The sequence below is a fragment of the Drosophila erecta genome, unplaced genomic scaffold, assembly GCF_003286155.1.
Source record: "Drosophila erecta strain 14021-0224.00,06,07 unplaced genomic scaffold, DereRS2 tig00000092-arrow-pilon, whole genome shotgun sequence".
In the NCBI taxonomy this organism is placed as follows: domain Eukaryota; kingdom Metazoa; phylum Arthropoda; class Insecta; order Diptera; family Drosophilidae; genus Drosophila; species Drosophila erecta.
In genome coordinates this window covers 1,739,431-1,765,121 of record NW_020825207.1, presented here as the reverse complement: position 1 = coordinate 1,765,121, position 25,691 = coordinate 1,739,431, and the positions used below count along the sequence as shown (strand labels likewise).

The 25,691-nt window shown below is 49.2% G+C and overlaps 2 protein-coding genes across 7 annotated transcripts; both read left to right on the top strand.

Annotated features, from left to right (window-relative positions):
* Positions 1-602: 602 nt before the first annotated feature.
* On the top strand, positions 603-21,849 carry LOC6547863 (high affinity cAMP-specific and IBMX-insensitive 3',5'-cyclic phosphodiesterase 8). Of its 6 annotated transcripts, none has more exons than XM_026981127.1 (20): positions 2,452-2,747; positions 3,390-3,509; positions 8,156-8,749; positions 8,813-8,897; positions 14,824-14,936; positions 17,046-17,102; positions 17,174-17,379; positions 17,517-17,576; positions 17,658-17,712; positions 17,828-17,926; positions 18,061-18,171; positions 18,245-18,414; positions 18,487-18,697; positions 19,726-19,893; positions 19,950-20,048; positions 20,108-20,356; positions 20,423-20,645; positions 20,712-20,869; positions 20,937-21,207; positions 21,266-21,849. In XM_026981127.1, exons 3-20 carry the CDS (start codon positions 8,483-8,485, stop codon positions 21,406-21,408), a joined length of 2,745 nt encoding a protein of 914 aa, XP_026836928.1. In that variant the 5' UTR covers positions 2,452-2,747; positions 3,390-3,509; positions 8,156-8,482; the 3' UTR covers positions 21,409-21,849. The 6 variants fall into 6 exon arrangements, with proteins under 6 accessions (XP_001976442.3, XP_026836928.1, XP_026836927.1 ...); XM_026981126.1 differs by having other exon boundaries at positions 2,452-2,867; XM_001976406.3 differs by lacking the exons at positions 2,452-2,747; positions 3,390-3,509 and adding an exon at positions 603-1,047.
* Positions 21,850-24,300: 2,451 nt separating this feature from the next.
* Positions 24,301-25,674, top strand: LOC6547864 (amine sulfotransferase). Its single transcript, XM_001976407.3, has 3 exons — positions 24,301-24,713; positions 24,775-25,305; positions 25,390-25,674. Exons 1-3 carry the CDS (start codon positions 24,379-24,381, stop codon positions 25,538-25,540), a joined length of 1,017 nt encoding a protein of 338 aa, XP_001976443.3. The 5' UTR covers positions 24,301-24,378; the 3' UTR covers positions 25,541-25,674.
* Positions 25,675-25,691: the final 17 nt, after the last annotated feature.

The window sequence follows — 25,691 nt, the reverse complement described above, 5'->3', positions numbered from 1 at the left end:
CAATACAAACTAAGCTTTAAAAATAAATGTAAAATCACCCGAAGCGCCAGCTGGTCGATGGGTGGGTGGTCCTCCCAGAGGGGGTTCCTTGGCTCCAGACAAACATGTGTATAATGTGTTTAATACAACAATTGTGTGGCTTTTTAGTACCAGTACCAGTGGCAGTGGCAGTGGCAGTGTGCCACACGCAACAGTTGTTTTTAGCGGATGTTGCGGAGCATGAAAGCTGCTGCTGCAGATACGCAGATACGCTTGCGCCCTGGCGCGATTTGTTGCCTACTTTTCCGGGCAGGCCAGGTGATGCCGATGACCAATTCATCCCCGATTCATGCGAACTCCCGATGCCGATTCAGATGCCACCCTTATCGGCGGAGCTTTTGGTATCTCAACATTTGGCGGGCATGCAACAAGCGTGTTGTGCCTGTATCTGTGCCTGTATCCGTGCTGCTATCCTATCCTATCCGTATCCGCATCTGTATCTGTATCCGTGCGCAACATATTTACTCAGCCTCAGCTGCTCCGCTGCTGCTCAACATAAACGCTCGGCTGGAGGCACGAAGATGCGTGACGAGCGGCACTCGACTTATGTACCATTTGGCACACTTGAGAGTTTTAGTTCGGTTTCGGCAGAATTGATAGATACACGCAGCTCGCACCGCGCACACCACAGCCGTATTTGTAGATATAGATACACACACACAGCCGCACGCAGTGCCAGCACACGGACACACCGATTTCGTCCCGCTTTCTGGCTAAAGCAACCGACTTTGGCTTTGGCTTTGGCTTTAGCTTTAGCTTTGGCCCACATCGTGTCTATCTAGTGCCATCGGGCATCGGTTAAAGCCAGAAGCTGAACCGCAATCACAATCGCGGCCAGCACGCTTTTCCAGTGGGAAAACATTTCGGCAGTGGATGCACGTTGATTTTTTATCGGTCCGCAGTCCGCAGTTCTGATTGGTGTTTTACCCTACAAACTGTCCACCGAACTGGAGTGAAAAGTGCCGTGTTTCCGGGAGAGTTGCCTAATCCTACGGCACCGTTGGGCAGGTAAACCAATACCCCACATCCCACTTAAAGCCCTGTACTTTCCGGCCTGCGAAGTTCCGTGGAATAGCTCGAATTTAAGAACAAATAATGCTGGCCATCGCGCCCATATACCGACGGATTCTGGCGCCCAAGCTCTCCTCCATTTGCTGTGGTTCCTGGCTAATTGCTAGTGGTGTCTGCAGTCGACCGATAGAGCCACTTGGCCTGGTCAAACACAAATGCAATTACAATTACCCAAAGAACAGAAACGGGCAGCAAAAATCCCATTGCTCATATAAGCTCATCAAGAAGTGCTCATGTGTACGTGCGCTTGCTACGACTGTGTGTGTGTTTTGTGCCTGTGTGTTGGTGTGTTGGTCTGTCTGTGTGTTGGTGTGCCTCTGCCGGGGGCTCAGTCCCTACAAAGCTGGATTCTGGCTGCGTGCAGACTCCATCTGGAGTGTAGCACTTGCCGGGGGCTCAGCGAGCGAAGGAAAGCCGTTAATGTAACGGCCACCACTGCGATCCTTCGTCCTGTCAGTTTGCCTGGGCAGCTCCTTGATGGCTGCTCTTCAGCTGGAAAATCCCACCTTCAATATCCCATATTTGCTGGTTCTGCGGAGAGCAGTGAAGTAGTGACTCACGGGCTCGCGATTTATTTGGGTCAGCTTATCTTACGATGCCATAAATGATTCATTGGCTTCCGTTATTAGTATTTTAGTCCAGTCAGTCGTAATCCGCAATGCTCTGTGGACAATTGTTCGGGGGCCAATTCGCTTTAATGACGTTTTAATTTCCGCATTAAAAGATGCGCCGTCGCAGCAGTGTTCTTACTGGAAAAGAAGGTTCTCAACTGAAGCAAAAAACCACTCAAACTATGACTGTTATTTTTTTAAGTGTCAAAATAGTTATTTATCTTTGGTTGGTCTCGAATTTGTTTTGCGGTTGAATATTACTAATGTACAAATGAGTTGCGCAAAGTTATGTGTAATATTGTAAAGCTTACGAATCTCTACCGAAAATCTTTGAAGTGATATATCCCTGCACGACATTTGATAATGAAAGCCTATGTTGACTTCAAGATACATAGATACAAATGTTTCTGTGGTTAGCTCGGAATCAGTTAACACGATTCGCCTACTGTTAGCAGTTATAAGAGTACTAATCAGACAGTGATTACTTTACAAGCAAAGCTTTCCGTAAAGCTCTTCGCTCTCCGCGCTCTCTGGCTCTCTCCGCGATTCTTCGGTGGTGTAGCTACTTCAGATTCTTCGGAGCGCACTGCCTCCAAGTGCAGATACAGATACTGGCGATCGTACTGTCGCTTGTCGCTCGCATTCGGCATTCGGACTCGGGTTCGGATTCGGATTCGGATTCAGATTCGGATTCGAACTCGTACTGGCACTCGCACGAATTTGTATCTCAGAGATTGTTTTAGTTTTAGTTTTCTTCCCCGCGATTCTTCTGTGTGTTCGCGTTCTTCTGGCCTGCCATTGCCATTGTTTCTGCTTCTGCTTCTGTTTCTGCTGAATTTCGTATCGTAGCGTATCGCTGAGCGAGAAATCAGTTTGACGTTTTGCTTTGACAAGCAGCCGTCGTCGATCGGGGATCGTGAATTGCGGATTGCGGATCGCGACGCGGATTGCGGCTGAATCTCGTGAATCTAAATCTTGGGCGTTCCTCTCTCGCCGCCGGCCGCCCCGAGCAGAGTTCCGAATTCTGTAGGAGTATACCACCCAAGAGCACTCGTTGCACCACCCGCTGACCGCCGAAAATTCGGTTATCTCCGCGGCCGCAATAATCGACAATCATATTCCCGATTTGAGATCAATATACAAGTGGTGTGTGTGTGTGTGTACTGTGCTGTGTGTGCCATATATCGGGGGTGCGTGTGTGCCGTTCAGATTGAGTGTTGGCAGTAAATGCGAGCCAATTGTATCTCTCAGATACAGATACGTTGGCGGTAGGAGCGTTATCGGCGCTACTGCTGCCGCTGCCGCTGCTATAGCTTCAATAGCTCCTACTACTGTCGTGACCGCGCCATTGTTATTATTTTTAATGCATTGAATTTGAGTTTGCAGCTTACAACTCGCCCTGTGGATGTAGCTATGTGTATACATATTTTGCAATATCTTGTGCGTCACAGCAGCAGCAACAGCAACAACATCCGTTCTATGAACGTGACCCCCGCGCATTAAAATAAATTCTAATTTGTGGAAGAAAGAGCTGCGAAATGTTTTGTTATTGCGAAGAAGTGCTCGTGTGTGTGGGGCAATATTTATTATGAGTGCGTGTGCGTGTGTGCGTGTGTGCGTGTGTGTGTGCCCACTGTGCTCATGTGTATTTGTTTAATTTATATCTAGAGTCTAGAGTCTGATATAAATATTAAAATAAGAATAAGAAGCAGCGCATAGACGGCTACGTCCACGAGCAACAGGCGGCCAAGCAACAACTACCAGCTGAACGACAAATTTTTGGTTTCGGTACGTCAACAGATAATGTATTGTATATGTACTGCGCTCGGACACACTTGTGCTCCCGAGGAGCACATGTATCCCTAAGACACCTGCGTGCCCAGAACCCCTGATCCTCCAGAGCTCCTCCAATAGCTGTGCAAAGCCACCTTGGCGCTGGCAACGTGCGCCGAACGTCCTCCAAAAGATCATAAAATTAAATGAAAAGAAATGAAATGAAGCGAATAAAAGCGAATATTTTCATGCAACTGGCGTCGCAATTTTCAGTTTAACTAGCCAACCTGACCGACTCTGAGTGACTTCTTATAGGCGCGAGGCAGGCACATAAAAAGCGCTTAAAATTGGTGAGCAATGATGCCCATACTGGTCGTAAACAATGTGAAAAATATCATTTCGTACTTATAAACTGGCGGCGGCGATAAGTTTGCAAACTGCGTTCGCATTTCGCCATTCGTGTTTTGCATTTTGCATTTCGCATTTCGCATTTCGCTGCTGGCCAAAAATGTAGTGGTGCTTTTCGGTTTCTATTTCGGCCACATCCCGCGTGTACTGGCCCATTTCGTCGATTATCTAATGGCTCTCTACGATATGAGTTTCAGCATGAGTATGAATATGAGTATGAGTATGAGTATGTGTGGCTTCAGTACGTTTTCACTATCTATGCGATAGGCTGTCGCCCAATCAGTTGGCTGGCTTAATTAATTCCCGATTTTAACTGTTTATTAAAATGGATTGTTATTGTTATTGTTGCTGTGGCGTTGGCGTTGGCGTTGGCGAGGTGCTTTCGCAGCTATTGTTAACAGCAAATAAATCCGGGCTGCTCGCGTGCATACTGATTGGGGTTTTAGGGGGGCGGGGGGCTCCACCAACCTGCCGCACTTCAAATGCTCACTATGCCTGGGGTTATGCAATGCCACCCACTCCCACTCCCACTTCCACCTCCACTCCCAGTTACCCGTAAACCCTAAGTGCCGTGGTGTCTGCAGTTCGTCCAACTTTATGCTCAATGTGCCATTACATTGTATCTGCAGCCGTGTATCTGTATCTGCGCCTGTACTTGCATTTGCATTGTCAACTGGGGCAATCAGCTCCAAATGGCGCCCTCTCGTTCGTTTACGAACACGCCGTCCCTGTCTAATCTTCCAGGTTGCGACACTTATTCCCTGCTCTCCCATTCCTCCATTTTGTTATATCTCACTTGAGATCGGCATTTGAAATGCAAATTCCGAAGCAGCCGAAGCAGGCGAAGTCCCATAGATATTGTAAGCAGTCGCAGATACGCGCACATACATATATGTAGGTCCTCCCCACACAGACGTGTGCATCTTGGAGTGTTCTTTCATGTTCGTTATTAATTAGTGGCGGTCCAACCTTCCGCCTGTAAGCGATTAGTAGCTGTTCCATTGTGAAGCCCCAAGGTCCGCGATCGTCGACGAATCTCGAGGATGGCAGAGCTATGCGGCTGTACATCTGTGTAGCTGACACTTGTGACGCACGTTCTGAACATGAAATTCCTCGAAAGACCACCAGCAAGGTTTTCCATCATTGGAGGACACAACGAGATAATAATGGGCCATAAAATGTATATGGACTGCCCCTTTTGGGCGGGGAAATCCATATTTGCCACAGGTTTTCTTCGTTGCCACACTTTTTAATTCGTTTTTCAGATCGTTTTCGATTGGAGGCTCTTTCGTAACACATTTTAATATAGTAGATATACATGCTGTACTCTCAGCTAATCGAAAAACCACTTAAAGAGTGAAGATTCTATTTTCTGTAGTCGCCGTTCGTAATTCACTCCTAACTGTTTTGCCAGTCGTTTACTTGGGAAAAGTGTCATGAGTTATGGCAGGCCGTAAACATAAATACTCCATTTCAACACCTGACTTCGAGTCAAATTAGGCACTTGTAATGGATCTCAGTCAAGTGCACACATTGAGTGTGCGTTGCATTATTCGGCATATGTATATAGTTGTCGATCGGATTCCAATTCCAAATCCAATTCGGATACGGATTCGGATCCGTGTGTGCATGTAATGTAAACAGCAAGCCGAAGCCGAGCGATCGGCAGCTGCAAGTCATCAGCGTGCAAAAGCTATTAGATACAAATTCGCTAGAATGCGGTGCGCCGTGCTCCATGTTCATCATCTTTTTTGGTCTCGGCCAGCTTTTTCGTATATGGCCCGGCTTCGGCTGCCAAATACCTACGTTCTTGAGTACATATCGGTAATCGGTAGGAAATTCTATTAGGGGCTCTCGCACTGGCACACGCACACAGGCGTCCTGATGATGCTATTATCCGAGTGCCCACAAGCACCTGCATACTAATAGCTGCGGGCTGGGGCCAAGCATCCGTGACTGGCTGCATCTAATGAGTTGACGTTGCCGGCGACGCCGGGGACCGCTAATAGAATTTGGCACTCCTTGGCACTCGAGCTTTTAGTTGCATACCGAGAGGCGCCGCACAGGAGCTCGAGGCCCCGATGAAGTGCACGGCACAGTGAGGCACAGCCTGGCAACAGGGCGGCTGAGCAATGCCAAACCGCCTTCGTCCCCGGGCGGCGGTAAACAAATTATGCTACGTTCACGGCGTTCGTTATTTATTTGAAAACCTAAATGAGCCCGAGTGTATGGCAAAAGCCATTACTTGTTCATTTTAATATGGTCGGGCTAAAAATAATTTGTTTAAATCAACAAACACACCATAGACTGATGTGTACGCGGAGCTGATTCTCGACATCTCTATTGTAGTTTTCTCATTGCTAGAAATGTGGATGAGTTTGCTTGGAGCGGCATCGAATGCTGCACGGAGAAAAATGTACAAGCAACTTAAAAGGCGAGTGCCTTAGCTCAAGCTAAGCGTGACCTTAGCTCGCGAAATAATTTGGACCCTACTTTAAGAGCAAGGTCACACTGCAGCTAGCCTAAAGGGCCTATGCAAGGGATTGGAGTTTGGCATGGATAAAAAAAGCTGAATCATTTAAAATTCAAAGCACAATTTTCTCTGATATATAACATTTCAAACAGATGACCAATTTCAGTGACATATCTCTCTCTGTACTTATGTTGCCCTTTCTGTTCCCCCTCGCCTGTCTTCCTGTTGGTGTCTTCTGTTGTGACGCCTTTTGTCTTCGGCCCCAACAATGCAAACGGATTCAGACAGTGGGACGACAACAAGTGTCCTTATGGATGTGAATGTGTTTATGTGCGAGTGCAGATGAAAGACAGCCTTTCGCTTTAGCAAGTCAATCAACGTCGCTGGGGATAAGGACTATCTTTTCCCGGCGAGTCCCCTTCGAATTGTTTTTCCTGGCCCAGAGCAGCGACATAAGACATTTCACTCGCAGACTTGATCTGCCGAGGCGAAGGGGCTCCAATTACCACTTGAAGTGGGTACGACTTTTGGTGACTAATCTGAACTTCGCTCCCTACTCCGTACTTCACACTCCGCTTCGTATCAGTTGATTTGCTTCTTTCGCTTTCGTTCGGGTTTTATCTAAATATTTAAAATTGGCCAGCAGACACGAGCCAGCGACATAGGGTTTTTCTATTTGCCTGCCCCAAGATAAAGCCAACTGACAGCCGGAATGAGAACAACGACGGGCGACATCGACATCCTCATTCCCATCCCCACCGATGTCAGAGATATGTACCCAGCGCTGTATTATATATGACACCCACAAATCCCCACAAGTCAATTGTTTGATACGTGCCTCCGAGGGTTCAGACTATCAGGTTTCGTCAACTTTTCGGGACGCGAACTTAATATGGCAGACAGGAGTCGTTGGCGAATGGAAAACGCAAATATAGCTCCGACTGGGCATTATTCATATGCAGCGGGCTGGTCACGTTCAAGGGCCCCTGTTTCATTATTTTTTCTTTTTATTTCGTATTTTTTCTCGCCTTGGCTCCAATAATCATTGCCAATATTTGGGCTTTTATGAATTTATAACAATCGCCAAGAGTTTTTGACAATTGTGCGGGTGCTCTGCCCATATTCGATGAGAGTTTCAATGAAACGGCGCTTGAACTGCGGTAACTGCGACACGAACTGGCTTTCGTAATCGAGTTAAAATACCAGATATGCACTGCAACGCGTCATTTATCACTCGGGCTTATCAATGTCAATTAAACTAGTTTAACTAATTAAGCTGGGAATTATCAAAAAAGAGGAACGGGAAGGTCCCATGTTAATGTAGGTCAGTGCGCACTTGGCTACCGAATATAAAAGTTAGGGATTGCGGTATAGCTCACAAATCTAGTTAAAAAATAACTTTTTAGGGCTTCAGGTTTCGCCTTAATAAGCTCAAGTTAATGGGAAAGGTTTTCAAAAATATAAACAATAAAATGGAAGGCTCCTAAATAAACTTATTTAGCCTGCCATCGTACTGCTTATACTTAAGACTTTGGCTGTACTCATTTAAGTACATGTTTAATATTTAAGCCGCAAACTAATTAGCTGGCTGGAAACAGCGGGTAATAACGTTATATAAAATGTGCTGTTTGCATGATTGCCTTTTTAATGGATTTAAGACCTTGCGACGAGGGCTTACGAAAGCAATCTAACAATCTAACATGCAAATCTCTGAACAAACCCATTGCACTTGCCTGGTATTCCAATTAACCAACACCCACTTCGCTCTTCCCTCTTGCAGTTCCCCAGATCATGTGACCAGTATCTCCGCTGGCCATCAGTCAATCAATCAGCAGACCGCAGCCCAAAAATGTTTCAATTATGTTATCGCCAGCCACAACGACATCGTCCAGAATCGAAAGCATCGAACCAGAGCAGCAGCAACCACATGAAGGCAGCACCACTGGCCAGAACGAAGGAGTAAGCCGCGCACTCCCGCAGAGGCCAAATCCGGATCCGGATCCGGAACCCACAGCAAAACCGAAATCACAAGGCAACCAAGAGCAATTTAGCATAGCAACCGCAACGCAATCAGCCGGGCCAGGATCAGAAGCAGGACTTCTTAGCCATGGGCTGTTCACCGAGCACTCTGCCCCCCGCCCCCTCCGCTGGTCAGACCGGCGAACGAGGATCCCTGCCGCTGGACGCCTCTGAAAAGGACGAGAGCCGCCTGTTCTGCATCAAACTGCGCCGCAGCCGCCTGCGCCGCTGCAGCTGTGGGGGCGTGACCTTGCAGCCACCCAGCGACGGGAATGGCAGCACGGCCGGGGACAACCTGTGCGGCCAGGTGCTCCTCAATCCGCTGCAGACCAAGAGCGAGGCCGACTACGAAAAGGTAAGCGAATGCGCTCAGCCAGAGCCCCCCAACTCCCGGTGTTCACTTCTTCTCTTCCACCAGCTGAGCACCGGCAAAAAGGACTCCATTGTGACGGTGGCCGCCCTGGGCAACTTCACCCACAGCGTGGTGCGACGGGCCACTGGAAGTAAGTAGAGAACTAAACGCTGGGAGCTGCTCAGAGCAGCTCAGTAAATTGATATGGACCGGACAGGGGGCAGCATCCTTTCATGCGCCGCATCAATCCGCAACTTGGTGCTCAAGAAGGGAGCCGGCATAGTTTGGAAACAATTTTCGAAAGTTTGAATAGTTTAATCATGGCAATTTGAAAATTCCCTTGCTCCACTGAAGTCTTCGATGGGGAACAGCACATTTTTAGGCTAGTTTCAGATTCCTTTTAAGAAAAAAGCAATTAATGGAATATCGATTACAGTTCCTCTGTGGAGAATGATTTCTAATGCTCAAGTAACAAAAAGCCTCAAATCATCAAAAGGCTTAGTTATCATTTCTCTGCGTGTTCTTCGATACATGATACCCTGGGCAGCATCAACCCTGCGTAATACCCTTTATGCGAAGCGTCCGCTACCTGCAACACTCAATAGAGGCGATCAAAGCTGTAGATAAGTGCTGCGATCAAGGAAATTGGCTAGGTTCTGGTTCTGATTCTTCTAATCTGAAGTGAGGCTACTCCACCGTGAAGAGGTTCCGCTCTGCTGTTTGATAGCACTCGTAGTGGCACTGCTTATCAATGGGAATCTCAGAATCGGTTGCACATTTCCTTTTCTTCAGATTTTCCGATGATTTACGATGCGCCAAGCTCCAGGCAATCGACTCAAGTGGCTGTCATAACTAATGCTAAGTAAAACGGATTAGAACTGATTAGCGAACTACAGGGTATTCACAGATTTTTCACTTTGAGCTACACTAGCTAGATTGCAGAGTACTGAGGACATGATCAACACTCCTTATCATGTGTCTAAAGTTGAAATGTAGGGTACAGGGTATCAGCAGTGCTGTGCAAGCCAACAGCTTGGCCAGGTAACTCGATCCCAGGCTGGTAAGAGTCAGCTGGCGCTTGTCGGGGATCCAAAGCGCAGCTGTTTTGTGTCGCCGTCCAATTAACAGTTGCCCGCTCTCCGCCCCACTCTCTCGCTTTCGCTCTCGCTCTCGCACTCTCTTTCTTTCTCTCTGGCTGCCGCTTTCGGTGAGCCGTGCCCAGAGAGCGAGTGAGCATCAGTGAAACCTGATCGCGCTCAGCGAACGGATTGGGATCGGATTGGGGTGGGAGAATCAGAGAGCCTGAGAGCCTGAGAGCGAGCTTCGATTATCAGATGCAAAGCTCGCTCTCTCCGAGTGGCGGCAACAGCTGCTCCGCATTTGCGGAGTCGGAGTCAGTTGCTGTAGATTCTTTCGCCGCGACGGTTGCTCGCTCGCAGTTGCAGTCGACGTCGCCGCAAGAAAACATATGTGAATCGCAGTGCTTGTGCCATATAGAATCGAAATCGGCGCCTATATAGCCCGTGTTTGCACAGTAACGCGCTTGATGCAAGTGCCAAATACGTGTACAAAAAAGAAGAGACTGCCAGCTGCAAACTGGTCGCCACGAAACGCCATCTAATGCAGCTGGAGCCGCTTGAATTTGGCCAAGTCGTGGCTACAGCACACAACATATATAACATATAACCCAGGGCCAACCAGTCGTCGATCCAAAGCGATTGCAATTAAAAACGCATAGAGCCGACTGAAATTCGTTGGCTGCATTCGCCCGAGGTGGAAAAAAACAGCTTAGCGTGCTCTAAAATACAACAAAAGTGTGCACAGCCGCGCCGAATATAAAAAAAGTGTTAAAAATCAAAACAAACTTCACAACTAAGTGTGCCAACAGCCGCGGCAGAAACAACAAGTGTAGCGAGTAGCGATCTCTGGATAGATTTGGTCTCCGATCGCCACCACATACGCAGATACCCAGTTACCCAGATACGCATACCCAACCCCCCAGCCCCCAGCCTCCCCCAATTCAGAGCCCACTTTTGACCCACTGCTGGGTGTAGGTTGCCCGAATAACGCCCTGTGAAAAAGCCTCAATTAATATGCAAAAATTCACATGACAATACTTGTATCTGGTTTTGTGCCAGTCGCACACAGCAGCCGTTTAAGAACAGAAGGAGAGCGAGATCGACGAACTCGCACTTCTCTTTCCCAACCCGAATCTGCATCTGATTCTGATTCTGAATCTGAATCCGAATGGGTATCGAATCTGAGTGCGAGTGCGAGTGCGATTCCGAAACCGAGCCCCTGTAAACAATGGATCGCTCACGGTGTGGCGCCAAAACATCAATCACAGCCAAAGAAAACAAACCGAACGATCAGTCGACGCCACTCGATCCATTATGGGCGGCTAATCCCACGCGTCAAAGTTCTGCAGTTTATCAGCCAGCGTTCCCCGTAAAATGGGAAATTGAGCGATGACGCCCGCGTAGTCGTAGTCACCGCGACTTTTGCGATTCCCGCAGGTCTTACACAAATTACGTATAGCTTAGCCACGTGAAGGTATAGCTAGCAGATTAGATTAGCCCCGACCAGTGAGTATTCGCTATCAATATGGCTTTCCCATTACCATACGCCGCTCCTCTGGCGGCCATATGTCCAGTAGTGCGGCAGGCAGCTATCGCTGAATCAAGAAGATCGGCCAGGATAGGGCGGCCGATTCGATACCAACTTCGACCCAGGGCCACTCAGCCAGTCAGGCAATCAGCCATTCTAACCACCATTCTGGCCACCATTCTAGCCAGATGTAGATTGTGCACGCGTTGCGGCCTATCTGTAACTGTATCTGTATCTGGCCGCTTTTGTATCTGCATCTGGGCAGCAGTACCTGTATCCGAACCTGTGCCGTATCTCGACGCACACAGCCTAAACATCTGAATACTATGAGCAAACTTGCCTGATATTATCTTATCACAAATTAATTGGTCGCCATGACAACGGCCCAAGGCGCAAAAGGCCCCAAAACCGAGGGCCCAATGCGATTCGGCCAGCGGGACTGACCGGGAGCCCCTGCTAATCCGCTCATAGAATTTCAGTTCAATTTGCCTCTGCTGCTGGTTGCGATGGCATTGCACCTGCCTTTATAAGGCTAAGCGCCTTATAAGCGCACCCGAAAGTATCTCACGGATTGCCAACAGACCGTTAGCTTTTGCCGCAGCGCACATTTGCAGTCGCCATCGCCATCACAGTCGCCATCATCGCAGTCGCAGTCGGTGCTCGCAGTCCACTGCCTCTGGCAGCTTGAAAATCCGTGCGAGAATTATCATCTGGCAAACAGTTCTTCATACCGGATTAGAACGGACGTTTCGCCCAGTCCGGCTCGCGTTTAATTCCATTTTCCATATTTTTGGTAGCTGCGCCAGTTTGCCAGTTGGCCAGTTGTCCAGTTTGATTCAGGGCTTATCCCCCGCAATTTCGCCACTCGATCGCGTGTAAAACTGAAGTAGTGTGTCCGAGACTAAAAAAGCCGATGCGCCCGCGATTCCCGCCGCTCTGTGAGTGACTCTGTACTATGATTAGGAGTGCGAGCCCAGGCAGTAAGTAACTTGGGGCAAAACTGGAGTCCAGTTTTGAGGTGCCCCCGAAATTCAGAGACGTCAGCGGCTGCTGGCCGCCTTTTATCTAAACAATTTATCGATTTTCGCTTAGATTACAACACCCCGCCCCCACTCCGCTCCACTTTACTCCCTGGCTGCTCCGAAAAATAACACCGACGATAAGATACACCCGACCCATTTGAATAAGCGCAAACATACTGTCCCCACGGCGTGTACAACGCACACGGATCCCGTCCGCTCGTGGGTATGGGTACGGGTACGGGTTCGGGTATGGGTATGTACAAGGCACAGACCCGTACTCCCCGCTCTCCGTACTTTGCCCGGCTAGTTTTTGTTTATGCCCCATTGCGGCTATTTATATTAGGAGTGCTATGTGCCCCGTATCTGGGAGGGCTGTGCGTATGTAGTGTGCGAATGGTGGGCAAGTGGGGCAGTTTATCATTACGCACTAATTGTGTGAAATCAATGCCGCAGCCAGATAAACAAACTGTTGCACATAAATGACAATTAGCATAATGCCACGAAAGTAATGCCAATTTGTGTGACTTCATTTGCAAAACACCAAGAAAACCAGAAGTGCCAAGCCAAGGAATAAATAAAGACAAGCGAACACCGCAAACAATGATAATTTCCAGCCAGCCGAATTTGGCTGGATCGGCGACGACCACCACCACCACCACCAGTGCCCATGTGAGCCCGGAAGGTTCCATGCCGCCACCGCCGCCGCTGCCCATGCCCATGCCCATGCCCATCTCCAGCACTTGCAACTGCGGCGGAGTGGGCGTGGGAGTGGGTTTGGCCCTGGGAGCCAGACAGTGCCCATCTCTAGCAGTGGACCCGACGACAGCCACGCCCACGTCCACGTTCACGTTCACAACACCAGGCAGAGATTCATTAACGCGTCCGGCCTCCGAGTCCGAGCTGAATGTGGGTAAGGTTCCTCCGCCGCCGACTCCGCCTCCGTTGCCCAACTCTGCCGGGGTCAAAGTGGAGCTTGATGATGCGGTTAACATGCGTGTCCACTGGGGAGTGACTTGGGCTGGCCAAAATGATGTTGATGCCGTGCCAAGGGTCTTGGCAATTAAAAATCAGCCCGAAAGTTTTCTTCATCAACTTTTCATCCTTAGCAAATGTGCAGCAATTTAAAACTTTGGGCAACTGAACAAAATGTGAAAAGTTATGATCGCATTCCCCAGAAGCAACTGCATGAAAATTATGCATTCAAGAGGTGGAAAGCATTAAAAAGATGAGAGCTCATTTCGCAGAATAAATTTAGATTAGTGGGCATTTCAAAGAGTGGAGGGAGCCATCTAATTAATTAAAACAGTTTCCACTAAACTTAGTTTAGCTGCAGAATAGCCGCTTAGCAAAAATAACGTTCACAAAAAATAAACCTGTAACTGAATGGCTGGGTATTGTGTATGCTGAAGGCTTCAATTAGCATTATAAGCCTAAAAGTGTCGTAACACAAATATTGTAAATAATTCAAATAATGCATACTTAACATGAAAGCAGCTTGCCAGGTGGATATTCCTTATCAACTTAAAAAGCCCCAGAACAAGACCCAAATGCCTTGTTGATAACTTTAATTTGCTTGCAGGGAATCCGCACAAAAGCCACGAACAAATTTCGTTACACAGAAAGTTTGTTTGGTCAATCATTTGGGGTCTTAAAAATTGTTTGGGCCTAAGCATACATAACTTGCGAGAAGCCGCAGAATTTTAATTTCCCCCAAACTTTTGCTGCGAAACTTTGCTTGCAGAATGGCTCCAAAGCTCCAATATGGACTGAAATTCCCCACTTAAATATGTACACAAACTTTAATGCGCCGAGAATTATTGAAGGTTGAGCGGGTCGATCTATTGGATTGCAAGTTTTATTTCGTACATGGCAACATGCCAGCATGGCATCCTTTTCGCAGGATTTTTGTTTAGTTTGCTCGCCGCAGCATAAAGCAGCACAAAGCAGCACAAAGTGGGTTGTTGAAGGCCCGACCTGTTTCTCATTAAGTGAAATACAATTTGTGCGGCTTAGTTCCTCGGGGGATCCCCGTTCGGCTGACAGATAGGAAGCCCGAGCTCGAGCACCGCCCCCAAGGACCTTTGTACCCTTTCGCCGGCACACACACACACACACACACACACACACACACCCTGTGCGTGTGCGTGTGCCCGTTTATAAAGTGTTTCTGAAATGCCAACGTTTATAATTAAATAAAACGTGCAACAAGAGGAATTAATGTGCGTGCGTGTCCCCGTCAAAGTGTTGGTAACTGAGTGGTTGTTTGTGTGCGTGTGAGTGTGTTTGTGCGTGTGTTTGTGTGTGTGACCATTCATTTTGATTGTGGTCGTGCTGTCGACAGCCCCCAAGTATGCAACGCTTTCGAGCGCCGCAACACTGGGAAACGTAGCATACTTTTCAGGGCATTTTCCTCGCCTCCTAACGCTTTTCCCCTTTCCTTCGCCGCAGGCACAGGCACATCGGGCACCAGCTCATCCGGCGGGAACAGCCGTCCAGGCCACCGCAAGTCATCACTAGCCCTCGCCCTCACCCCGGAGGATGAGCCGATGGACGTCTACCAGGTGAGTCTGCCAATACACACTGCTGCCCATGCGGGAAGGGTGGGGGTGGTCGAGCGATCTGAGCCACATGGCTGTTACGTCTTTTGATAAGGTATCTTATCACGGGCAACACAGTTTATATGGCAGCGGGCCGAGCGGAGAGCGCTGCGCTTTTCGGTTTACATTCCGCTTTAAATAGCCGCTCACGCACACCAGCGCGGCACGATGTGTGTGTGTGTGTGTGTGTGTGTGTGTGCTTTGCCTATAAACAATACGCTGCCAGAGAAATCAAATCAATTAACATTGAAGGTGGGAAATCAAAAGGCAAAGAAAGAGATTATACCCCCGATCGACGCGACTCAATTCATTCCGTTTCAGTTCGCCGTTTGAGCGTAGCGAAGTCGCTTACTTTCGACCACAAAACCTGTGAATTATTTAGAACTGATTCCGCATTGAATCACCGATCGAGATACAGCTAGAGATACAGACACCCATCTAGATAGAGATCTAGATCGAGATTGTCGCATTAGAGGACGGCGTGGAAAAGTTGGAAATGCCACTCGCGACGCGCCGCGTTTCTATTCGTCTGTTCGCGTAGCTTATGCAAACAACTTGTTATTGATCTAAGACATTGGACCTCAAGTGGCGAGTGTAATTGTTTTGTCGCTGTCATTGTTATTGCCATACGGATTGATTCGCCCCACTCTCTGCGAGTGGCCAGTGGTCGTGGTCGTGGTCGAGTGTTGGTTTATAATTAGCAGAATGCGCAACTGCTTGCCAAAATTCAGCAAAGTCTTTCGCCGCAAGTCCTCCGCGAAGTCGTCCTCTTCGTCGGCCGGTCGAGAAAACCCGTCGAACGAGCCGGACTCCGACACGGAGCCGTATGCCATAGCCAACACGGCTATATCCGAACGGAGTGGAGATAACCGTAATGAAAGACCAAGACCGCTGCCAGATGACGATAGCATTCGCAGCCGGCTGATAAGCGCTGCTCATTTGGATTTGAACTCAGATTCACCGGCAGTGCCGAGCAACGGAGGCCTTCGGCCAAAGAGCGAGGGTTCCTGCCCGGAAATGAAAGTGGAAACGGTTTCGGCGGCCACGTCGCCGCCTCGTCCTCTGCATGGGGCTCCAGGTCCAATGGCCATTTCCCTGCCATTTGTGGGACGGAATTCGAGTAAAACGCCCGAGGAAATGGAGCTGGAATACGAGGCGAATGTGGAGGCCGAAAGTCGTGACATAATGACCCCCCTGCGCCGCAACACAAGGCCGCTGAGCGTGTCCTTCGGCGGAGGAGGACGCAGTGCACTGCAGCCGGAAATAGTCGAGGCCATACGCAGCCTGGACGTCCCGGGCCTGCTGTTGAACAATCTGAGCCTCGACGGGAGCACACACCCGAGGGGGGAGCAACACAGGAGCCATGCGGATGAGGAGCCCCTGACACCGGGCCACGACCATGAGGACTCGGTGGTCCTTCGGCGCAAGGTCATCTGCCTGGAGCGCAAAGCGCACAGTCTGTACGAGCGCCGATTGCCCAAGGTGCCGAAACTCCATCTCCAGGTGGCTGGCAAGAAGAGTCCTCCGCCGACGGAGGAGGAGGAGTTCCGCACTTTCCAGGTAGCTTTCAGCTTTCGCAGGACCAACTTTTACGCTCGGCATTGCCACTGGCATTGGCATCGGCATAGCCATCAATCTGCCGCCTTAGCCGCGTCTTACGCCGTGTTGTGATACATTTCCGATTACATTTTCATTCCTCCTGAAATGTGATTGACACTGAGCCCCACCCACCGTCGGCGGATTTAATGTGCTCGTATTATAAATCTGCAGCGCACAAGCGTGCCACACACAAGTCAGAATCAGCAGCGAGCAATTTTATTTTAATTTATCATCATTTAAGCGACACGAACGACGACACACACGCATTGTGCCTCCTGGCCGGGGATACATGCAGATAGATATACATACGTGTATACAGATACAGATACGCAATGCGAAGCCGGGTTAAGCCCTCTTATTTTGATGGCAAAGCCGGAGGAGCTGCAGATTTATATTAAATTTTACACGTTGTCCCACCTGTTCCGACACCATCCCCCATTCACGTTTCTTTCCTCTTTTTATGTCCGGATGCAGCGCAATCTCATGGACCTGAAGTATCCAACCGTGCTACCACCGAATCCCCCACTTAAGGTAAGCCCTGCTCGGACCACTTTGGACATGGGGCAATTCAATCAGTGCAATGGCTTTGACCCGCCTTTCAGGCCCTCCTGGTTTTCCACAAGTCGGACAGCATCTGCGAGGCGATCACCGCGGCCTGCCAGCGCCACCAGCTGGACGTCACGCTGGTCAAGTCCAAGGAGGAGGCCCTGGACACCCTGCAGAAGTCGTACGCCACCGCCCAGTGCTACCACCTAATCATAATTGATGCGCGCTCCTCCAAGAACCTGGATGCGGAGCACATTGCGAGGTGGGTAGTGGCAGATGTGAAATGGGTTTCGGGTCGAGTTTGTTCCCGGGCTTGGGTTGGCCGCCAAACTTCTCGAAACTTTTCCATTTTCATAAACTTTTCACTTTGCTATAAAACTTGACGTCTCCTCCCCACAGAACCATTCGTCACACACACGGCCACCATTTAACGACAATAATTGCAGTCTGCAAGAAGAGGTAAGTTCACTGCTCAGCAGTTGGGCGCCAATTTCCACTAACGACTTACGACTTACGACTTTCGACCGACTACTTTTGCAGTTTCTTCGAAAAGGATGATGTGCTAATTGCTCTATTGGACGCTGGCGTTAATAGAGTAAGTTTCCGTTAATTGCCCCATCGCAGGAAGGGATCTGGTCGGGGGAAAGGGAAAGGGAAAGAGAAAGAGAAACAGATGCTACAATGCCACCTTGTGTCTTGTGTATCCACAGTGCGTAGCGGAGACGACCAACCTGGCCATGTGCAGTGTGGAACTGAAGCAGATACTGCACTCCATCATCCGGCCGCACAACGTCATGTCCACTCAACAGGTAATCTAGTTAATGCCCCACCGTCACTCGGCCATTCGCTTCTGCAAATTAATTCAATTAAATGGAAGCGTGCAAGGGCTGTCCTGCAGGCCAATGAAATTGTAAACCCGTTCTCATCCCCTCTTTGTCCCCAGGCCCTCTACACGGCTCTGCACCGGCTAAAGGAGGTGGTGCTCATCACGGACGACTTGCTGCGGATTCAGTACGCGAACCGTGCCACCGAGAGGCTGCTCAACATGCGGCTGGTAAGTGGGTATGCGTGGGCGGGTGGATTGTTTGCGATTGCGGCACTAATGAGATTTCCGCGTTGGACAACAGGACGAGATCATTAGCAAGCAGCTGGAGGACATATTTGTGTCGGACCTCTCCACCATCAGCGAGCAGTGCAAGAGCATCAAGGAGTTCGACGGCATCCTGACGGTGCGTCGCAAGAGCCAGGAGGGCATACCCATGCACGTGCGCGTCGTGCCGGTGGCCTGCATAGGCAGGTGAGTGACCACCAATCGTCCTGCGATCCCCTGGCCATAGAGTGCGTCTAATTGGCAATCTTGTCCCAACAGCGCCCCCACGCACCTGATTTTCAACTTCGATGTGCCCGGCGGGCAGATGGACTTTATAGCCACGCTGCCGCAGCCCAAAGAGGCGCCTCGGGGCTCCCTGCACTCGGTGCGGCGCTGCAGCTTTGATGTCCGCTCCATCGCCTCGGACGGATTGCGGAGAACGAGCTTGGCCAAGCTGACGTCGCTGCCACTGGAGGCACCCATCACTAAAGTATGACTCCGCTTCCGCACTTGGGTTGTGGCTGCAGCACGTTGCAACTTTGGGGGGCTTTTGGGATTGCCTAAATTGCTAAATTGCCGTCCGTGCCTGTGCCTGTGCCTGTGTCCGTCCGTGCTCCGTCTGTGTGTGTGTGTCCTGGTGTCCTGGTGTTCTGGTGTCCTGTCATGCCCCGTGGCATATGCAGCAATAGCAACGGCAGCAGCAGCAGCAACTGCAGCAGCGACAGCAATAACATTAGCAACAATATTTGCACAAGCACAAGCACACAGACCATCCACACTCGCACCCCCGACACAGGCACCGACACACAGTGAGATCCGAAGGCAAATGCATTTACCGGATTGGAGTAGTGCTGACTTTGACTACCGGTGTTTGTAGATGCGAAGGCCACGAGATGACAGCCAGCTCTCTGCTTTTAATTATCAAATTAGTCAATTAAATGTCCGCAATCGAAACGAAAGGATCTGAAGCACAGCTTTGTGATAAGTGGCGCCCGAGCAGGGGCTTAGTAACAAATGGCGCCCAAGCAGGGACCTTTCACCGGTGAAGTCTGTGTTTAAGGATTTGCAAGCAAGAAAGCACTCTCCAAGCTAGCCAAATGTATTTGACGTAAATGGGTCGTTTTTAACCCACATTGCTCCACTGTTCACCCATTTGAGCTCCTAATTTGTCACATACTTAATGCCTACTAATCCCAAATTCAACAGTAACAGCACATCTAAGCCACCATGTTCTTACATTGATTCTCTTTTTATCTCTTAATTGTTATGTTCTCTTTTTTACTTTTATGTTTTGTGTACTCGAACAATGAACCAACTCATAAAAAATATTACAAATAATGTACCAAACTGTTCGTTCGCACGTTCGCTCGCTCGCTCGATTTGCTCGCTGTGCGTCGCTAACCAAAATATAAAAAAAATAATTACAAAACTCAAAACCAACAAACACAACCGAAAAAACCAAAATCGAAACAAAAACAAAAACAAATCAAACGCAACCACTGCGCACTCGCACATTAGATAATCAATTTACTATCACAAGTACAGGAGAATTGTTCGGCCGATGAGGCGCGTCTCATAGACAAGGTCTTGGAGTTCCTGAAGCGCGAGGGACTCTACAGTCCGCAAATGAAGGAGATACGAACGGACGATCCCATAGCCACCGATCTAATCGGTGCCTTGCTCACGGTAGGCGCAACACCTCCCGCCAATGGGATGCATCTAACCAGAATTGGCTCTTTCAGGGTCCCAGCGTGTACTCATCGCGCCGCAGCTCGAATGACTCCATCATACGCACGGGCAGCTCCACGAGAACTGCCGCGATTGTGCCCGCCAAAATGAAGGTGGGTATTCAGATTGGTCTACACTTGTATCATGTGTCACGAAGTGCGCTGTCTTGCAGTCCAATCCCATCATCATGGAACTACTTGACGAATCTCTCAGCTGGGACTTTGATATTTTCAAACTGGAGGAGATCACCGACTACCACCCGCTGCTCTACCTGGGCATGGAGATGTTCCGCCGCTTCGACGTCTTTGCCACCCTGAACATCGATGAGAACGTGTGCAAGGCCTGGCTGGCAGTGATTGAAGCCCACTACCGCAAGAGCAACACATATCACAACAGCACCCATGCCGCGGATGTGATGCAGGTGCGTTCCTGGTGGCCGATCCTTGCCCGTACAATCTCATAATACCCAAAACCTGTGTCACCGTAGGCCACTGGCGCTTTCATCACCCAACTGGCCAACAAGGATATGCTGGTGATGGATCGCATGGAGGAGGCGACTGCTCTGATCGCCGCCGCCGCCCACGACGTGGATCATCCTGGTCGCTCATCCGCCTTCCTGTGCAACTCGAACGACGCCCTGGCCGTACTGTACAATGATCTGACCGTGCTGGAGAACCATCACGCAGCAATCACCTTTAAGCTAACGCTGGGTAGGTGTCTTCCCAGCCTTCGTTAAAAGGCACTGAAACTCATGTTGTGTGTGCACATACTTCCAGGCGACGATAAGATCAACATTTTCAAGAACCTGGACAAGGAGACGTACAAGTCGGCCCGCAGCACCATCATCGACATGATCCTGGCCACCGAGATGACCCGCCACTTTGAGCACCTGGCCAAGTTCGTGAGCGTCTTTGGCGGCGAGGAGCCGCGTGATGTGAGTCCCCATACACTGGCATAACTCTGTAGGGAACAGCAGCTAATTCATGTATTTCTACCACTAGCACAACCCCCAGACGGACGAGGAGACGTCCATACTCATGCGCCGCATGCTGATCAAGGTGGCCGATGTGAGCAATCCCGCCAGGCCGATGCAGTTCTGCATCGAGTGGGCGCGCCGCATAGCCGAGGAGTACTTCATGCAGACGGACGAGGAGAAGCAGCGTCACCTGCCCATCGTGATGCCGATGTTCGATCGGGCCACCTGCAGCATACCAAAGAGCCAGATCGGCTTCATCGAATACATCATACAGGACATGATGCACGCCTGGGAGAGTGAGTTCGGGGTGGCAGATCCTGCAGAGCAGCAACCAATGGCTTTCGTCCTTTGCAGGCTTCATCGACATGCCGCAGCTGATCACCTACATGCAGATCAACTACTCGCAGTGGAAGAAGTACGACGAGCAGGGCGTCAACACGCTGGCGGAGATCATGGCCAAGCAGCCACCGGTGGGCAAGATGGCCAACTCCAAATAGCATACGGCCTTCCGGAGATTGTTCTCGGGTCTACTGAAGCCACTGCCGGCCCAGGCGCCTGGTACCTCCACGATTGGCGAGAACGAGATGGAGGACGTGCTCTAGTGACGGCGTCGAAGGTCCTGCGACGTCTGGCTCCGGACCCGCAGTCTCTCGGCCTAATCCTCCCACTGAAGTCACTGAAGCTCATCATCACGGCTTGAAGCCCACCCGAGTTCACCCGAGTACACCCGAGTCCACCCGCTCCCTGGACTGCCCCACACTTATCTCTGAACGGACCAACGGACTGGGGGCGGGGTCACGGAGTGGGCGGCTGGCTTAGGAAGTGCTGCCCTGAGCGGTGTCACAAATGCGGTATCATGCAAAGCAAAACTAACTAAGGCAAACAAGTAAACAATTATTGGGCTGGACTCAAAATTAAATGTTTAAGATGCATCACAAGAAGCGAACTTTCTATTTCTATATAAATATATACCATGTGAGTCTGTGTGTGCGTGAGTGTGTATGTCCCTCCATCCCCATATAAATGAGTATGTGTTTAGGCTAACGAAAGCAGACTAGCAGGCTAGCAGACTAGCATGCTGTGCTAGCAAGCTAGCAAGCAAGCTGGCAAGAAGTCCACAGCATATTGACCAGATCATATGGCGTGCGCTCCACTGTACCTGGCAACGGTATAATGTATAACAGTATAACGGTTTTGGCGACCGTATAGCGGTACTACCGAACCAAGTGTTACCAGCATGTAGTTCTCTCCCATCATGAAGACAATCTCTGTTAAATACTGCAAGGCCAAGTAAATGTAGTTTAATTGCTGTCCAAGTCAGAATCGTGATCGGATTAGGATTCGGATTCGGACTTGGATTCGGGTTCGGAACCAGTACAAGGCCATAGCTAGACGAAGACTATACATACTATATACATATGCACATGCGGGCGAGATCGCGGCAAGCATAATACATATATACCACTATCACTAGCTAACCAGCTAACAACTACAAGTAAAACTGAAACAAACTAATTCGAATCCACTCTTGAGACATATGAAATCCTATGGGGCCCCTTTACTACCTAATTATCTAGTTACCTATTTTCCTAACTGAAGAAAAACGCGAAATGATGAGCTATCCTAACTAATACTATTAATGTTGTTTAGCTTTCTAAGCATACGGTATGAGAAATCAAACTAAACGCAGATGTTTACCAATTAAGTGAAATCCTTTTTGAAATCTTTTTATCTAATTGACTGAACAAATTACATATACATATATAAACCAGATCTATTAATACGAGTTGATAATACGTTCTTGTTATAACTAAATGATGAAATGAAATGGAAAAGCAAAATAATATATACAATATACATATATACAATTTATACAACTTTTACGAAGCATATTATATATTTATATATGTCATACGATATCGGCATTCATTCACAGAGTTACAGTAATTCGTATGTGTTACCAGGTGTTAAATCCGTGCTTCAGAATGTTTTGATAGAAGTTATATACACGCCCACAACTCCCCTTTGGCCCTCCTGTGTGGCAAGGTCCAGTTGCAAGGTCTGCAGACCACCACCCACACCACCCAGTCTGATCCACCCACCCAACAACCCCCACCAACCCACATTTTCCGCGCCCACACTTCGTATCACTACCGATCGCATTAAATCGGAAAAATCACAACTGAGCGATAGGAGAATATAAATGTATTTGCATATTCAGTGTTGTTAATATGTGTGTGTTTCAATTGAGTGTATTGGATTAAACGCGTGAGTTACAAAAGCGCAAAAATTGAGTAAATAAAGCAAAAGCTGTTCGTAATGTGGAATGCTAAAGTAAAATGCGAAAACAATTTACACGTTATGAAGAATATACATATATGTATACATATAATATTTATAGATATGGTACTACTACATGTTTCTGAACACAAAAATGATACATCTTTACATACAACTATGTATATTTGTTACTACATCTGTTTGCTCCTTGCAGGTTAAGGATTATAAGTGTTAAGATTTAGTCAAATTTATTGTAAAAACCAAACACAACAAAAAACAAAAACAAACACAAACAAGAAACAAAAACAAACGCAAACGCAAATAATACAAATAAAAATCCAGCAAAATGGAACTTATCTACAAAAGCCGCCGCGAAAGAAAGCGAAATTCGGGGGATCGGGTCAAGGTTGTTGGCCAACTTGGCCAAGCTGGCCAATCACAGTCCCATATACGATTCTATACCTGCCTAACAGCGCCATTAGCATTTCATTCACTCCGTCAATAATGATCTATTCATTTGGCGCGAACCCAGCCCTCTGTGAATGCAAACAACCTGTTTCCGCAGCTAATGGCTGGCATTCTTCCCACTCGCCGACTGCCCAAAAGCGTCTTCTTAATTTCACCTGGCCGCCTCGATCGCAAGGTAAACAAGGCGTGCGTTTCCAGCCCGAAAACTTTCTTTCGGACGCTCCGAACAAAGAAAGTCTTACAGCACCATCGATTCATGCAGCCCAAAATCGTGTCGCATTTGTGTAAAAACGAGTCCGGTTACGCGTTAATTGCATAATGCCGCTGTTGTCTTGGCGATGGATTCGTGATGCTCATTAGCGCTTTGGGAAAAAAAATGTGGAAAATTGTATTAAATTTTTTTCAGTTAGTTACTATATCTATAACTTGATATTCCCATACTAAGCGGTTTGAAATAGGAGATCTAGATAGAATCGGGTTGCCACCGAAGCGAGCAAACATGGCCTGTTTTTATAAAGGTAACTATGTCTTTATGCCCTCCGATTTGAGGTCCCTTGACGATCGTGTCACGCTGCCATCGCCAAGTGGAGGAAAGAGCCGAGATTCTGCTGCCGATCCACGGGTGTTTCTCAAGCAGCGTTTAATGCGGTTTCAACTGCCGAGCCGATCAGTTCGATCAATCGTTCGCCCACTTGAGCCCAACTCATCCGAGACCCAAGATGCCCCAGTCGAGCTTCTTTGCCAAGAGCGTGCCCTTCGAGCAGATCGATAAGCTGGCCATCAGTGGCGGCTACTCCTCTATCTTCGCCAGCAGCCAGCCCTCGGTGCCGGTGGTCGGAAACTGGCAGCAGCGCTTCTGCCGCCTGGCGGACACCTTCCAGCCGGTCCTGGATCGGGTGTACGACTTCGAGGTCCGGGAGGACGACGTGTGGATTGTCACCCTGCCGAAATGCGGCACCACCTGGATGCAGGAGCTGGCCTGGCTGGTCATCAACAAGTGCGATTTTGAGGCGGCCAAGAGCGTGGATCTCACGCATCGATCGCCCTTCCTTGAGTGTGTTCCAAAGCCATTCGCGTAGCCTAGTGCAGCGTACTAATCCAACAATCCTCGCCAGGTTCAATGGAGTGGTTCCCAATGTGCCGCACGACACCATCGCAGCGGCGAACGCGCTGCCCTCGCCGCGTCTGATCAAGTCCCATCTGCCCGCCTGGATGCTGCCGCGGCAGATCTGGAGCAAGAGGCCCAAGATAATCTATGTGTACCGCAACCCGAAGGACGCGGCCATCTCGTACTTCCACCACTGGCGGGGAATGGTGGGCTACCAGGGCACCAAGTCGGACTTCATGCACTCCTTCATCGATGGCTATGTGAACTTCACGCCCTGCTGGCCGCATATCCTGGACTTTTGGCAGCTGCGCCACGAGCCCAACATCTTCTTCACCAGCTACGAGCGCATGAAGGGTCAGCTGGGCCAGGTTATCTCGGAGGTGGCCCAGTTCCTGGAGCGCAGTGTCAGCCGGGAGCAGATCCAGCAGATGCAGCGACACCTCTCCTTCGAGAGCATGCGCGACAATCCCGCCTGCAACCACGTCAAGGAGTTCGAGAGCATGAAGGCGGCTGCGGGCAGGCAGGTGGAGGAGTTCAGGTAGGTCCTTGCATCCATCGAACACGGACTCGTGCTCTCCAGGAGCAGGCTAATCCGCAGCTCCCCCCCCCTCCCCCCACACAGGTTCGTTCGCCGCGGCGTCGTGGGCAGCCACAAAGATGAGCTCACCGCCGACATCATACGGGAGTTCGATCTCTGGTCCGACAGCAATCTGCGGGATTTCAAATTGAACATGGATGACTTTGCCAACTACAGCAAGTTTGCGTCCGCGTAATTCTCCCTAATTGTTTTCCACGCAAAGTGGCACCGTGTTTCTTGGGTAATCTTCGCTAATACGTTAATAGTCTGTAAGCTGTGGTGATATAAATCTTTAATAAATAATTGCTCCCCCTACTGCATGCAACTCAATTATTTTATGAGCGAAT